The 17,455-nt window shown below is 30.9% G+C and overlaps 1 protein-coding gene across 9 annotated transcripts in view; it reads right to left on the bottom strand.

Moving 5' to 3' along the window:
* Positions 1-9,183: 9,183 nt before the first annotated feature.
* Positions 9,184-17,455, bottom strand: part of LOC132743733 (KH domain-containing RNA-binding protein QKI-like) — a 57,003-nt gene continuing 48,731 nt past the window's right edge. For 5 of the 9 annotated variants that reach the window (XM_060732284.1, XM_060732283.1, XM_060732287.1 and 2 more), the window contains one exon: positions 9,184-16,259. In XM_060732284.1, coding sequence (XP_060588267.1) covers positions 16,128-16,259 — 132 coding nt within the window. In that variant the 3' untranslated portion in view covers positions 9,184-16,127. The remainder of the gene's footprint in view (positions 16,260-17,455) is intronic. The other 4 variants (XM_060732289.1, XM_060732291.1, XM_060732292.1 and 1 more) reach the window with 1 other exon arrangement.

Raw genomic sequence — 17,455 nt, 5'->3', positions numbered from 1 at the left:
GAAGCTAAAATTCATTTCAAAATAACATACAACCTCAATTACATGACCAAAATTCGAGTTTCATGACGTCATGCTGTCAAGTATGCAACCTGCCATTTGTTTTCATCAACCGATCATTGTGCTGCAACGAAACTATTCCAAACAATCAGGTACCCACTTCTACCCGAGTGAGGTAAAGAAATGGTTGATAAAAAAAATACTTTGTTGTTTATAAGTTTCTTTGAACATTTCCATATCTAAACGACTTGACGGTGCTTTTATAACCACTGCTCCTGTACCATAGCAATTTGCATTTGGTAGCAGCTAAAATATGATTGCTATGTAACACCGCACTTTGGGGTCCTACGCACTTTGGGGTCCGACTCCAAAGTGCGTTACACTTTGCATCGCACTTTGGGGTCCAACGCAATTTGGGGTCAGAATGGAGAAATTGACCCCAAAGTGCGTAAATATGCTACATATCAACGCACTTTGGGTTCCAGAGTTCTGAAGGGGTCAACTGAGTTTTGCTTAAATACTGAGTACTGACTTATTAATGTGCGACATTGAAATATTTGAGGTGGAGTTCCAGATGACGGTCGATGCTTTGTTTGATGATTAAGTGATAAAAGTTTCATTATTTTACCACTTGAGATATCTGAAAATTGTGTCCATGTCACAAAGTACTCTAGTACATAAATTTTGAATGTATTCCTAAAATTAAAAGATGCTGCGAAAAATATCATATTCTGTCAGTCATTTACTTGACAACTTTTTGTGCCATATTGAGCCCCATTTTAAATATGAAAGTTCTTCACTAACTGATCAAGATAATTTAATATCCATATTGATTCTATTATCATTCAGGGCACATGTTTTGCGTCTATTTAATACCTTGATATTATTTAAATATGATGCATTTAAATAAAATGCAATGACGCATTTAAATAAAATGCAGTTAATATTTTTCCAAGGAACTAAAAATATACTCTATTGCAATGTTCTGGTGAAATATCAAGTTTCTCGACCGATATTTACCAATATATTTTATTAAGCTTATCAACAAACTTAAGTTTTTTTTGTAAGCTCCGTAACAACCGTTCGCCAGAGGTTTTTTTTAGTTGGAAATCTTACATACTTCTTTAGAAAGGGCAAGCATGAATTTAATAATGTTTAAATAATGATATCAGAGAAATGTAAGATGCTTGTTACCTGAATAAAAAAGCGATAACTGTGAAATAATTTGTCATAAAAGAAGCAAAATGTAAACAATGTAGTATTGTACTTCCATATAAAATACTAATTCACTATAACTGTACTCATTGCCAAAAAGCAACAAATAAAATGAATTGGCCAATGAGTAAGTTTTTGGATACTGTAGAAGTACACCAAAATTAAAAAGCTTTTATGAAATAATAATAATAAAGCATAATGGGCCTTTAAAACGTTGTTTTTTCATCTCGGGGCGATCGACACCCCACCATCCCCTCTAGACCCCTCAATGAGAACTTAACACCATGAAGTTCCGCTCTTAATGTGTGACTATATACTAAAATAGTGTTACTGCCTGTACGGACTACTACTTCTTAAGGCCGCATCTACACCTAGTCAAGTTTCTTAAATGTCACATTTAGATAAGCTTTCAACATTTTATCAGGCACATTTTTTTTACTGAAATGTCTTATTTAGATTTCCAGTGTAACGCACTTTGGGGTCGAACCCCAAAGTGTTTTGGACCCCAAAGTGCGATGTTACATTGCTATAAACGTCATCATTGTCTTTGTAGGGTTTTTAGATGTTATGTTAATAAAATGAGCCCCATTAATAATTTATCTAGTTTTTGCTATGACAAATGCTTAATTTCATCTATTCGAATGCTTTTGATAAATAATACTATTTATACAGGAATACATTTTAGTGTGCGTTGTTTTTATTTTCTTTGAAGTTGGTAAACAAAACTGTTCATTGGTGGGAACATGTTTAACTAATCTGACAGTTAGTTGTAGCATTGCATAATTAAATGGTGAAGCCAAACTATCTATTCATTTTTCAGGTCACGATGTTTTCCTTGTTTTATTGCAGGCGTTTCTATAGATAACAACACAAAATGAAAGTTCCAAACGGATGGTTTAATTAGTAAGAATACATTTAAAGTTATAAATCATGTTTATGGATAGAAAGTACATATACTCGTATATGATGTAATACGTTACGTATGATTTGACTGGTAACATACTATAGTCACACGAATTTGTGTAGAACGGTTGATGCATTCATTGAACTTGGCTGGCTTTGCTTATCAGACTTCATTACAAAGTATTAGACTGATATTTATCACTTTATTAACTACAAATCAATATAAGTTTTAGTGAAAAGAAATATCATATTGACCTTGTACCTTTATAAAGATTTCATCAACAATTAACTCAACTAATCTACGCTAATTAAACTCTTTTCGTAAAGGAAATGTATATTTGGTATTTTCGATTTCATTTATTGTTTCGTGTATTCCATGCTGTGTTTCACATCTACGTGGTTATGTATATAGTTGTTTAGGTTTTTTTTTTCTTTTTAAAGTGCTTTGATTGAAAACGTACTAAAATGTAACCAAGATCTGCTGATATTATGATGAAAATATTATTAGCTTAGTATAATTTTTACCAAGACATGCGTGGAGACCTTTTTATCATAAATAATGACTTTTTTGTATCGAACATATTCTCATTTCTGGCTGGAATTTTAGCATAAGGGTTGAAAGTGAGTAATTTTAAGCGTTATTTTTTTCAAATATGAATTATATTTTATAACTACAAAGGAAAACTTCATGAGACTTATATGTGGACCCGTGACATAACGTTAAATATAATGTAAAGAGTCCGTAAATATTATAGATTAACGTCATCGTAAATTTTCTCCATTTGAATCAAGAACATGAATAAAGATATGTCAATGAGAAACTTTTGTATGATTTACCTCCCTTATCCCAAAAAATGCATTTTTTCTCTCCTTGCCATGCTGTATTTTTGTTCCGCAGGGCGCCAGACGAAAACACGAAAATACGTAAAAGTGACCAATTTATCGTACTTCCTGCGTTCCGCGGCACAAGAAAAAACACTTTATCGTATTTCGTGTTTTCTCCTGGCGCCCCGCGGAGCGAAAATATAACAAGGGATAAATAAAACACCATAGAATTATTGCATCTTTTGTAGTTTCAGTTAAGTTGAGATACTTTAGAACAGTTAAAACTGTAAGCACTAATAATCAAAACTTGAAGTACAAAAGAGAGTCAGTGCTGTTCAACTCGGAGATTCTGAAAATCATACTACACGTCTTAATTAAGCAATATGTAGTGACACATCTTCAAAATATAGAATATCTTAAAGTAAGAAAACTTTGAAATGGTGAGGAATTCTTGAATTAATATTTGTCAAACATTTAATAGTTGAAAATCGCACAATTTTATCGCAAGATATATATATTCAATGTAATGACAAACCGTGTTACTTTACATTATGTTTCATGTCTTCAGGTAAAATACCTTACATGTGCATGGCCATGCATTGAAAATTATTCAAGTGATATTTGAAAGTAGAAATAAGCATTCATAATTAAAAAGAATAAAGCTGAGTGTTTATTCAAGTAAATCATATTGAAAATGTCGCATATTTCTTGATGAATCTTTATTCCATTAATGTAATATAATTACTTTTCACTTCAAACGATTGTGCAAAAGTAATGTCAAGTGTAAAATTGTTATTATGAAAATATCGTCGTTTAATATTACCTAATATATTTTCAAAGCCAAATTACTTTGAAAGTTTTCAAATAAAATAATCATTTAACACCAGATTATTATCTATATATAACGATACTTGCACCATATTATTTCATATTGTAAGTAAAGATGACTTTATGTAAAGCTGAATGAACGGGTACTGGTCGGAATGACTTTTTAGGGGTCTTTAATTTATTCAAGTGGATGTTCGATTATTGAAGTATATGTTGTTGATAAAGATTGCGTTTACGCGGGACATAAAGAAACAGAAACAATGAAATAATTGAGTTTCCTTACCCACTGAAATAATTGAGTTTCCTTACCCACTGAAATAATTGAGTTTCCTTACCCAATGAAATAATGGAGTTTCCTTACCCACTGAAATAATTGAGTTTCCTTACCCACTGAAATAATTGAGTTTCCTTACCCACTGAAATAATTGAGTTTCCTTACCCACTGATATAATTGATTTTCCTTACCCACTGAAATAATCGATTTTCCTTACCCACTGAAATAATTGAGTTTCCTTACCCACTGATATAATTGAGTTTCCTTACCCACTGAAATAATTGAGTTTCCTTACCCACTGAAATAATTGATTTACCTTACCCACTGAAATAATTGAGTTTCCTTACCCACTGAAATAATTGAGTTTCCTTACCCATTGAAATAAATGATTTACCTTACCCACTGAAATAATTGAGTTCCCTTACCCACTGAAATAATTGAGTTTCCTTACCCACTGAAATAAATGATTTACCTTACCCACTGAAATAATTGAGTTTCCTTACCCACTGAAATAAATGATTTACCTTACCCACTGAAATAATTTAGTTTCCTTTAACTCTTACCCCGAAAGCTTTGTTATAACTTTTATCAAGGATCACTATTTTGCTCGTGTATATATACAGAATTTTCAAGTAACCTTCAGCAAACGTTCTTACACAACTGAGTATATTACTTTACATTGTAGTTTGTTTATATTTGTAATATATAAATAGAAAGCCATAAGATGTTCTTTATTTACTATTACAATAGCAATATTTTTAATTGAAAGTAAGTTATTTGATTGAAAAGTTTAAATCTCGATCGAAGTAGTACTTGTACCATAGAGATGACAACGCTATAGAACTTACGACCTTGGCTTGAATCATCCGCGTTCTTTAAGCAGGGTGTAATGTTAGAAGTTGACCAGCAGACAAGCGGGAATTTGCATGAATTTACGTTGTGCTTAAATATTTGTATACGTACTTAAACAGAGCCATAACAACCAAATAGTCAGACGATATTCCGGATGTTTTCACAAATCGATCTCGGGCTGACAAAAAGTGTTTATTTGATTTTTATTTAATTATTTTAAAAAATACCGCAGTAAATATTGCAAAACCCAGTTGAATTTTATGCCAATTTTGATTTGATGTAGTGTTGCACTTTGATGTTGATTTTTTATTTACGTTTTTACTAATGAAGTACGTTGCATGTCTTGAATATTTAGTTCCGCTTTCAACAAATATTTCAACATCAACATGTTGCGTGAGAAACTATCATAAAACATGTTGTTTTTACAAGTTCTGGCGCTTTGCATCTTATCTGACAACAAAATGGCGAGAGCTGAGCCTTTCTATGCGTTAAAAATGTAACACTATTAACCTTAAGTATGCAGATTTTGAAAATGATATACGGGCCCACATTGTTAAAAATACATCTGAAGCAAACACGTATCCATCTAATCTTGTATGTAACGTGAATACGATACGAGTTTGCATGCTGGAGATATTTTATACATTTTTCTAACATATTTTCATTATCCTATATGACATTGGGACCTTAGTTCCCGAGACATTGCTACTTATTTAAAGTTCTTTTAAACATCCAGCGATCTTTAGACAATACAAAAATAAGCAAGGTTATTCACAATTTTCTTTGCTAAATCGCAAAACCTAGATGGCCTTCTGTTTTTGTTAGGGTTTTATTCTCGCAAGCCTATAGATTACCACTTAAAAATTAATTCAAATTGCGCTGTCATTCTTAATGTACCGAATTACAACTCCATTTATAAGCTTGCGTGTATATACTGTATAAAAATACCTCATTATAATACAGCTACGTATCATATCAAAACTTAATCTGTATTTCAACCATGAATAGACAAGGCCGAAAAAGAACACTGTATCATTTCTTTCAATATTTGTCAATGCGTTTGTGTTCAATGTCGATAATTCGGATTCGCAACAGCGACCCCCTAGAGGGTATCTATTCCTTTATTTTGATTTTATTCATTTACCATACGGTACCCAGATTAGTTTTCAAGGATTTTGAATAGCTTCTTTACTATTATTGAATAGTTTACAAACAATTATTGTTGTTATAAAGAATTTACCTTATTGAAAATATTTTAAATGATACTTTAATGGAATTAATATACTCCATTAAAATACATGTTTAGTCAATGTATAAAGGTTAGAATGTTCATTGTTAGGACTGAATGCGATTTTATAAAATAAGCCACAATTTTACCGTCTCATCCGTAATTTTATCATTTTTATTTTTATGTTCAATAGGCTTATATCCTTCGTTCACGTTATTTGATCCGGCAGGTTTTGACATTTAATGTATAAAATGACAGTAAAATGACATCTGCCTCGACCCATATTAGGTAACTTTATACCAAATTTTATATCAGAAGTATATCAAATGAAACCATGCTGTGTAAGAATTTAAAATATAATTTCAAAATAGATTTACAGCTTTATAATACAACGTTGAAAGAATGTCGTGTTCTATGTATGTAAGCTAGATTTTTCCTCAATGTCAATGATTCAACCAAACGTAGTTTGTTTAATTTTTTATTTAATAGAAGCCGAATAACGTAGCCAGAAAAATATCCGTAAATATTATGACTGTTCATTCAAATGTTCAAGATGGCCTTCTTTATTGCAACACCTCAGTGTTACAACATCCGTTGTCAACCGCCTCCTTAATCACCGAATGTACACAAATCAGTTTCCGGCGAGAACAACCCTGTTACTCGTGTTCAGATCCGCTGTTCTACATCGACTAAAGGTTCAAGTTACAAATAACAGCGATACATTCAGCAGCTCTAAAGATACAGTAGATTAACATGCCATCCATTGTGATTATACATGTTTTGGCCAAATATATCCAACCTCCAGTCAGACATTGAATGCTGTTGGAGTTTTTGACAGACCTGCCACTGTCCATGTAAACTTTTGTACTGTATTCGGCAGCAAACTTGTATTTTCAATGTTGAGCAACAGCTTTGTATAGATGGAAAATGAAAACAAATGATGAAATGACTGGTCGGCACATCTTCGAAGGACCGATGGTGACATTTCAACCTCTTGAATTCTCGGGTTCATCTTTGCGAATTCACAATTTCAACTTCATAGTTTCGCGATTTCAATAAACAGAATTCACGATTTCAACTTCATGAATAGATTTCAACTTAATGAATTCACGATTTCAACTTCACGAGTTCATCCTCGCGAAGTTGAAATCGCGAATTCTCAAAATTGAAATCCCAAAGTCCAAACTTGAATTCATTAAGATAAATTCGTGAAGTTGAAATCGTGAATTCATGAAGGTGAAATCGTGAATTCACAAAATTGAAATTTGAATGAAATTGAAATCGTGAATTCACAATGTTGCAATTTTGAATTCATGAAGTTGAAATCGTGAATTCTGTATATTAAAACCGTGAATCTACGAAGTCAAAATTGTGAATTCACGAAGATGAAATCGGGAATTCATGAAGTTGAAAAGTCCCCATCGGTCTTTCGTACACATCTGACTATTTTGATTTTCTTGCTCGACTCTAAATTTGCTTTTCATTCAATGCTTTACTCGGCCTGCTTGCGATTAGTGAATTACATGTACCTCATGATCAGCCGACACGGTTAATGATCTGCACAGTTCGTTATTCAGCCAGCACTTATTTTGAAATGTCAATGGTTTTGTCAAAATTGAAAGATGGACGAGTGGACTGAAGATATTTAGCATGGTCAAGGTCAAGATAAAGGGAGTCCTTGTAAACTGTATTCATGCGGAAACAATATATACATAGTAACAACCAGGTATTTAAGCACTTTCATACTACCTACTTCATATTGCTCTATGATATTTGCATATTAAATAACATATATAAACAGGTCTTTTAAGTGTAAAACATACAACTCTTTAAGAGCCGATTAGCGGAACACTTTGTTTAGGGAAAGATCACAGCTTTGCAGCTTTAACATGACAAGACAGGTAATAATCCCATAAAGATTTGCACCTATGGCTAACACATATCTCTGTTAAATTCAATTAACACTGACCGGTAAGAGGTGGAACAATCTCACTATTACATCGAGTACAGATAACAGTTTGGTTCATTTGGCAACAAACCATTATTAAGTGATGTTCTCCAGTTGTATGCCCCTCTAGTGACTACACAATGTCGATATAGTCAATGAAACCTTCAGCCATCGACCTTATAAATTTTAACTTCAAGTCTTACCACGCCGAATACCTTAAATGAACTCGTCCATCATTCAATATGCACTAAACAATTCCTCGTTTTAGGAATAATTTCAAACCATGAGGATGTGTCTGCTGTTCTTTATATGCACTGGTTGCATGGTTAGATCTAGTTGACGCCAGCAGGCTAAAGATTAAGGACCTAGGGTTACCAACAAACCGACAAACATGAGCAAGTGCCATATCTCACAAAATTTTCCAATAGTTATCATTTGTTCAGAATTCCGATTTAGAACATGAAAATGTCCTATAACTGACATGCCACACAGAGGCACTGTTTATCAGGCCCGGATAATATATATGGTCCTACTTATATAATACAAAGATAGTTTCTAATGAAAAATTGACTGGTTGTTTTGTCTCACCATCCCTTTTTCTCTGCTACAACTTCTAAAGAAGCAGCTTGCAATGCGGTCACATTAAACTGCGTCTTACTTTGTAACTTTGTGATACAATTGTACCTCATATCATGGAAAATACTTGCACGAAATTCACGCACACGCTGTATAATCTATTACAGGTCGTGGTGCTTTTTTTGACCACGCAAACTGCAGGGTTTGGATTTCTGCGACTTTGGTACCCTAATCTAATTGAGCGACGACTGGCCATTGGCAATGGAAATGTGAAGATTTTCGTGTATAATGAGATTCTATGTATGGAATGTGCTAAATGATATCATTTGAATAATTTTGTTAGCATCAATTAATATATTTGAGATAAAAACCTACAGGGAAATATTCATGTATTGCTTAAGCCAGTAGCCAAGAGGCTGTCTTGGGAATTGGGGTGTTGTAAAATGGGACAATATTTTTAATATCTTTGACACTTTCACGCCTTTTCAAGATGAATTAAGAAACCATTGGGACAAGGGTTAAAAATAGAAAACTATCTTATGCTGAATAGTTCACAATTTTTCACATTTAAATGAACACTGTATATAATACAAAAAAGTCTTCAGTGTAAATGAATTTACAAATACGAGATTCTTAAATAATCTCAACTCAACAAAATTAAATGCAATACAAAAACTTAGCAAACATTTTTTCATGACCACATTACACTTCCATGAACAAAATTAAATCAAAACTGTAAAGTTTAACAAAAGCTTAATTGCTTTTTAACTTATTAATATTCAAATTTATATGAAAATTTTAAATTTATTTCAACAAGGAAATTTTAAAATAATGCTTTAATTTTATTAATTTGATGACTTGATCATAAAATTTAAATATTTCTTATCTAACTACAAAATAATTTGGGCTTTATTTTTCCATAAATCTTGATTTTTTTAAAAGCAGCACAGAGGGTTTTGTGGTCAACTTAAATACAAGAATGTCTGCAAATTAAATGCAATTTTTATATATATACAAAATGCGAATTTCATGATCACAGTTCAAACGCAACAATGTCAACTTTAATATGACATTTATGTCGACATAATTTCAATAAACGTGTCCAACCTCTACACGTTGACATAATAAAATGAGCACTTACACGTATGTATGATTTTATGGACAAAATATCAATAAATGCAAAAAAAAATTAATAAAGTATAAAACGAAAAAAATTGTGTCATGGGGCTTTAAATTTTGGCAAACAGAGAATAGAAAACAATGTGTTTTAAACAAAAATAAAGAAAGATATTTGAGCAAGATTGAGCAAAGAGTGTACTTAGAAGGTGTATTAAGAGTAAACTATTAAAAAAAATAGTTCCCTACTTTTTCTAAAAAGTCAATTACTAATTTGTGTTAACATGCTTTAGTTACTAGAAATTCTACGAAGGTTTAATATCATTCCATTAAATGAATAAAATTTCAAATAATCAACTGCCATTTAATCTCTTTCTTAAAAAAAAGTTTTTAAAAAATGTATAAATATAAAATAATAACAAGAAATTAAAGAAAAATTAAATTGTTATTGACAATTTCATTATTAAAGCATTAGTATTAATTGTGCAACGTTATTATATGTTAGATTGTCAATGACTTCATAAATGTGAACAAATGGATGAAGAGGGGCAATAAGTGCAAAAAAAGGTCAGGGTGAAAAGTGTAACATGCTCCCAGCTTTATAATTCTGCTGCACTATTTCATATCATGATGCAAGTCTATTTTTAGCATCTATCAAGTCACAGGCTTACCCTAACTACCATATTTCAAGTCCCTTCACTGGCCATGTAGGATTGGATACGACTGTATCAACCAAGTCCGGTATTATAACATATATATTTGTGTCACTATCCCCCTCAATTACTCCACTATATACGTAATAACTATATGATATGAATACAAATTCTAAGCAATTATACAAATCAATTTGATTTGATGCTATTTATATCTATGAATCTGATTGGTTAATAAGGCTAATGTTAGGGGTCAAAGGTGCAATGATGAGAATGAATGATTGTGTTGCTGGTGGGAATGATTGCTCCTAAAACTGATGCCAATCAAGTTAGACAAAAGTTCGGCAAGCTGCAATTTCTACTGTTAGAAAAGACGTGCAAGGTGATGGGGTTATTTGGCTTTTTGTTATTATATCTACACCATATAGTGAAGATCTCACAGTTAATTAGTTAAAATAAATATAAACACCGCTGGAACCTGTCAACTTGGGTCCTCGTATACATGGATTAAGGGCGCTAGGTTTATAATCTCATTGTTATAATAAAACATGCAATTTTAAAAGACTGAATATAAAAACTGCAAATCGAGTACAATAGATCTACATTCCTTCCTTCACTAACTGTATAGGTAGCTAATTTCTAGCAACCCTTTTATAAGGATTTCAGAGTAGAATACTGTTAGAAATAGACCCAATTTGTTTGACAGGTTTTCTTTGTTGTCGTTGTTTTGTCTCTCTACTCGGTGTTAATTGTTACACAAGATGGGGTTAATCAAATCCAAAATGTTAGTACAACAAGGAAACTAAATGTTAGCAATTCAAACTTTATTGCTTGCTTTTATTTATTTAATATATGAAAAGAAAAAAAGATATCTATATCTGTACAACAAGAAAAAAATTTCCCCAAAAAATTCTGAATAACATTTTTGTAATACTTGTATAAAATGTAATAGAACAGTTTAAACAATATATCTTTTAAATAATTATCTTCTTTTGTGAGAATAAAATACTCTGTATGATGTCCATATACCTAAATTACATAATGTAAAATATAAAAAAAAACAATAATCAGTTTTCCAACACAGCCACTGAAAATTTCAACGAAACAAATACAAAATAACTTTTCCCATCCCACCCGATGCAACCTACACAGATATGGTAAAAAATGCAAAATCAAAGCTGGTTGTATTAAATAACTTGAGATTCAGGTAGTAAATAAAACCCCATTACAAGCATTAGTTTTATAATCTATCTACTGTGGCATCAGCATGAACTCTGAATTTAACCACCTTGACCATTGGTCAACAGATGAGTGATACACCTTAACCATTGGTCAGAAGATGAGTTTTACACCATTATGTTCCCTTGGTCAGTTGATCAAACTAAAGTTAGGATAAATACTCTACCACTCTGTATGCCAAAAAAAATCTTTTTTTTCAAAGAACGATCCGGGCACAAATATTAACACCATGATCCATCCCAAAATATGTTCCTAATTTCGTGATGTTTTCTACATGTACTTTCTTAAGATTTTTCTATTTCTTTTTCAATAATTAACTTTCCTGAATCATGACATGGTTATTTCTCTTACAACTCTTTGTTAAAAATGAATCTTTTACACTTGGAACCCGGCAATATCAGATCTTTTATATATAATAATGGAATTACAGATGTTCAATGCTGAGCCACTAAAATTTCATATTATTATATAGCAATGTTAAAATATCTCACAAAACATGTTAGTTAGTATGACCTGATCATATCACACATGAAAGCCATGAATACACTTCATCATGCAAGAAAAAAGCAGGTTAAGGCACTTTGTTTCTAACTCCTTTCTACAAAGTATTATTTACAAGTGTAGGAAATATAATTAATAATTTTCACAAAAAAAATCGTGAAAAAAAAATTCACATTTAAAGTACTGTACTTGACATAAAAAACGCCACTGAAACAAAATGTAGATATCAGCTAAAGTACCGTAATATGTCTAATACAATAGTTGAACCTACTACCCGTTCATTTTGTTCAATATTTAACATTCACATCTCTTCTTAATGAAACATTTAATGATCTTGTTTTTGTTTGTTTTGTTTTGTTATTATTTTTTTTTTTTCATTCACAAAATATGCATTAGAGGTATTTTGTACAAATATAGCAAGAATTTACAGAGTGCATGAAAGCCCATGTCCTACTGTTACATGTCAATGTAATAACTGTTATTTCATGTTAATATTTACAAAACATAGGTGGGAAATAATTCAAGGTTCCTCTCCACAAATCAATCTTAAACTACCTGTAAGTTGTTCATTGTCATAATCAATGCCATTCTTGAAAAAGAATAACACATCAAAATGATTGTAACGAAGATTTTAAAAAAATAACTATGTGTCTTAAAGTACAAAAAGTCACTATTTAGTCACTGTTTCAAATTGTTTTCATTTAACAATTGAGTTATTGTTGATAAAATGTGCGTCTTATTTACAAATATCATTTAAACATTTAAATTTATAAAAAGAAAAATACCCTTGCTAGAGCATAGATATAACAATGCTTTAACAATCATTGTATCTGTCAAGAATACAAAATTGTCCTATGAAATCATAAATTATATCATATTACAGAAAGTGTGAAAAAAAGGAACCTTGATGCATATATTTTAAGCAATTGTACAAAAAGCACATCAATTTTCTATGAGTATATTCACAGGTACTTACATCATAAATTAGGACATCTTTTGCATGGTCTATTTCATACATCATCATATCTAACTGCAGTATGGTGTAATTTTTTCGAAAACTTTCCAGGACAAAATATTTAACATAATATTGAGTATTCATTGAATCAATATATACAGATGGGGCAGAATAAATGAAATATTTGTTGAAATAAAAAGACCATGCCAAAAATATCCCCATGTATGATTATTATAAAAATTATGTAAACAAAAACGGTGGAAGAAGTTAGCAATGGAAGACTGTTTATCTCCTTGGTTGTACATGTTATAACAATATAATTATGTAAAATCTATCATTGCATAGATGCAGGGTTAATTTCTAGTACATGAAAATAGTGAGAGAAAAAAATATGTGAATTCCGAACAATACCACACAATGTAAATGACAAAAAAAAAATGTAAAGATAATCCTATCACAACTCCTTCAGGTCTATAAAAACTGATAAAATTGTATCTATGTAAACCTAATGCATGGATCAACCAAGCATTTTGCATATTAAGCAGCAAAGAAAAAATAATGGTGATATGTTTAAACAACAACTGGACGGTACAAAAGTTCACTTCCTTAGATATTGAAACGAAAAAAAAAAAGTTCTTAAAAAATAAATTTGTTCACAATGCAGCCATACAACCAGTGTACATATAGTACTAGTATTTAAATACAGTGACATGTGACACAGCCGACTGTAAAATGAACTCTCTTGTTCTAATGATATGCAAACATTTCCGACAGATAAAAAATGAGAAACCGACTGATGATGTAATTAACAAGTGCACTATTTACAAAAAAGGAAATCTCACTTACAAAATACTTGTGATCAGCTATATTGCAACATAATGGTGAGTAATTAAGTAAAATCGCTGAACTATCCTTCTCAATTATGCTTCCTATCCTTTATTTCTTTAAACCTTATTGAAAAAAAAAATCTGACCACAGTCTACTTATGTGTACAGACTAGTTCTCAAACTTCTAACAGAAATATTAACTGTAATACGCCCAGTCAAGACTGGTATGCAAGTGACTAATAAAATATTTTTTGTGACAAAGGTATGAGTATTATGCAATAAAGTAGAAAAGTCCAGTGAGTTAAGTTTTCTATATCATTAACAACAACAACAACATCAAAGAGTAGCTACATTTGAATATGTAAGCTAGCACTACGAGTTAATGTGACCCATACAAAACTAGCTCCACATGAGATTCATATATCTATACCCCTTTCCAACATAAATCAACAAAGTTATATGCCAATGTGCCCTCTTTCCAATTATATATCTTTTTTAAAATAGTGTTTTCACTTTTTGTGCAAACATCATCATTTTATAAAACCAAAGAACTTTAATTCTAATCATAATTTATAAATATCTTTCCTTTTCTGTTTTTTTTGTTTAATTTTGTTTTTGGCTTTTTCTTTCCATTTCATTTTTGTTCAAAATTATAAAAATATAAATGTTTTCACACAGATGTTGACTGATTTTCTTCTTCTTCTTTTTTATAATGAACACTGAATAAAGAATGTCATGACTTTCACAAATGTTTAAGACTCAGCATTATTAGAGTTATCAAATGACAAGCATGTTAACTTTGTATACATTTAACATCTTTGGTGTGTACTGTATCAGGAAAAGTCAACTTGTACATAAATTAATAACAAGAATGAATGTTTTTTTTTACTAATAGATTTTGTTTTTATTTCAACAGTTTTTTTTCACCCTCTTTTCAAAAAAGCATTAAAGAAATCTGTAATGACATAGCATTATTTTGTGATTCAAATGTCTTGACTTTGTAATATATATTGCTTTAAAAGTAAACCACTTTTGTGCTTTTTTACCAACATAAGTTTGGCGTTTAAATTTGATTTTTTTTATAATTTCTATATATGTAAAAGTTATCTTATCTTTACATCCAAATATTTCAGAGTTGTCTTTTCCTGATACAGCACATTAAATATCAAGGTGCACATTGAAAATTTACCTGGTTACAAACAAATACAAGTTAATACAAAAAAATCTTTGTTCATAAAACAGTAAAATGTTAACAAAGGCAATAATTCTTTAAATGTAGAAAATATATATAGAGTTTATATCTGAGTATTACAATGAAGTATCTACATGAAATCTCTTTAAATGAACATCTAATTACCTCCCTTTAAAATATAAATTTTGATATTTTGCAGCATATAAAACAGTTATTTTTTAGAGTATAAACTTTATGGAAATAAAATTATTATTATAGGATTCTGATATGGTACTACCTTTAACTTTTTATGCAAATAAACCATTAGGCAAAAATTACTGACTTGAAAAATAATCCATTCAGTCGTTTACCATTTAGTCATGAAATATGAAAAATAATATATATCGTTATTTCATTCACTACAGAGTTACATAATTTTAACTATAAACCAAATAACACTGGGCAAAATAATGTTAAAATGATAAACAATACATATTTTTTGTTATATGTCCCCTAATTTTTCCACAATTCCATAGGGGATATACTCATTCTTTACTCACAACCAAACGACACTTAAATGTGGGCATAAAATTCTGAGTTATGAATAAAAATTGTGGGCCACTTTGCCTAATGGTTAATCAATGACTCGAACATAATAAATGCAGTGCCCCCAACAATAAATCTCTCTAACAGGTATAATGTTAGTATATACAATATTAGTGACCAAGGCACAATAACAATGTAAATATATCTATTGGCACTTGTTTAAAATTGAATAATATAAAGTGTTATGAAAAAAAATCTCAATTAAGTACAAAATGTTTCTAACAAATAACAGCAGAGTTAATATAAGCCGGGCATGTAATAAACGTGCCCGGGGATACACAAATTTTAATACTCTTTAGGAAGACGGTTAGTGAGCAAAAGGCCAATCAGCTAACTGTGCACATGTTAATGTAGAAACTGACGACCCGTTGATGAGATTCCTACGCCTCGTCTCTCGGCAACACATTTCAAGGTCACTCTTTCTTAAGAAAGGATAACGGACTGTTCATATCAACAAGTTGTGGGCACATCATTTGCATAGCTTTGCTATACACTGGGACGTTGGGTTGAGTTGAAGTCTGCGCCCACGAGATGTTAGAAGGCAGCTGAAGATTAGTGAAATAAAGAGAAACGTTAGTCCAAATATTGGCTACAGTAAAGATTAAATTCATTATTCATAAATGCATTCTGGATTGGTCAAAAAGTAGCTAGGTCTTGTTATTTTTGGTCTGTTATACCCCAAAGACATCACTAAGTGTACTTGATTAAAGTGTGCAGAGTTTAAAAAGGTGTCAACCATGCTTCAGCAAAAAGAGACATGCTAAATGTAATTGTTAAATAATGACATTTTACCAAAACCTTTTGATTTTTTTCAGGTTTTTTTTTTTTTTTTTTTTTTGTCTTAGTAAATCAGACAAGTCCAAACTGTCGGTCCAAAACATATTGTCCCAAATTATATCATATGAATTCAGACAGCAATTTCATCGGTCTTTAGATCACTCTTGGCCTTTGATTTTCACTGTAACAATAATTTAATGTCCTTGCATAATGGAATGATATGTAGATTTTATTTTTTTAATAAATCTATAAAGCAGACATCCAATATTAGACAAAGAGCAAGACAAATCTATTTCTAATTGTACTTGCAAAAAATTTCTCAAACAGCAACCATTAGCTATCATCAAATATGTTTTAAATATATTAGAGGACGATAAAGCAGAATGAGGGGTCAAGGTGATAAAAAGGGGGCCAATGACTTGTCACATCTTTCCCTGCAAAATCTTATTCAAATCCTATATTAAGACTTGAAAATGTGAAGATGTTTTAAAAAGTTTTGAATTTTTACAATTTTAGAAAACAAATCTTATTATAGTCTTGTATCAAAGTCAAAGAGAAATGCATTTACGTTTCGACAAAAGCAAGTTCTAGACAGTCTTTCAAGTATAACACATTGTTGCAATCATAAAATTATGTTAGAAGGATTTTCTAAAGAAATAGTATAAGCCATTCTATGCAAAAAAAGTATATATTCTAAATATACACATATATATATATAAGTATTATAAACATGAACAAGATTGTTAGCAATATAATTATATTAGCTGTTAAAAAATCGTTTTGTCATTGTTGTTGTTGTTGTATAAAGTGGCTGGGAAAGATGGATGGTCATTGCCCACTGCACAAAGGATATATTTAGATCATTAGCAGCTTGGAAAATCCAACCTGTACTCAACTACAAGAATAATGGAAGATAGTTCTCAGCACAACTTTAATCCAAACACAGTTAGTAATGCCTCATTAG

Source organism: Ruditapes philippinarum, unplaced genomic scaffold (genome assembly GCF_026571515.1).
Source record: "Ruditapes philippinarum isolate M1 unplaced genomic scaffold, ASM2657151v2 ctg1136_1_1_1_1, whole genome shotgun sequence".
NCBI classification, from domain to species: domain Eukaryota; kingdom Metazoa; phylum Mollusca; class Bivalvia; order Venerida; family Veneridae; genus Ruditapes; species Ruditapes philippinarum.
This window is presented reverse-complemented; position numbering and strand designations above follow the sequence as displayed.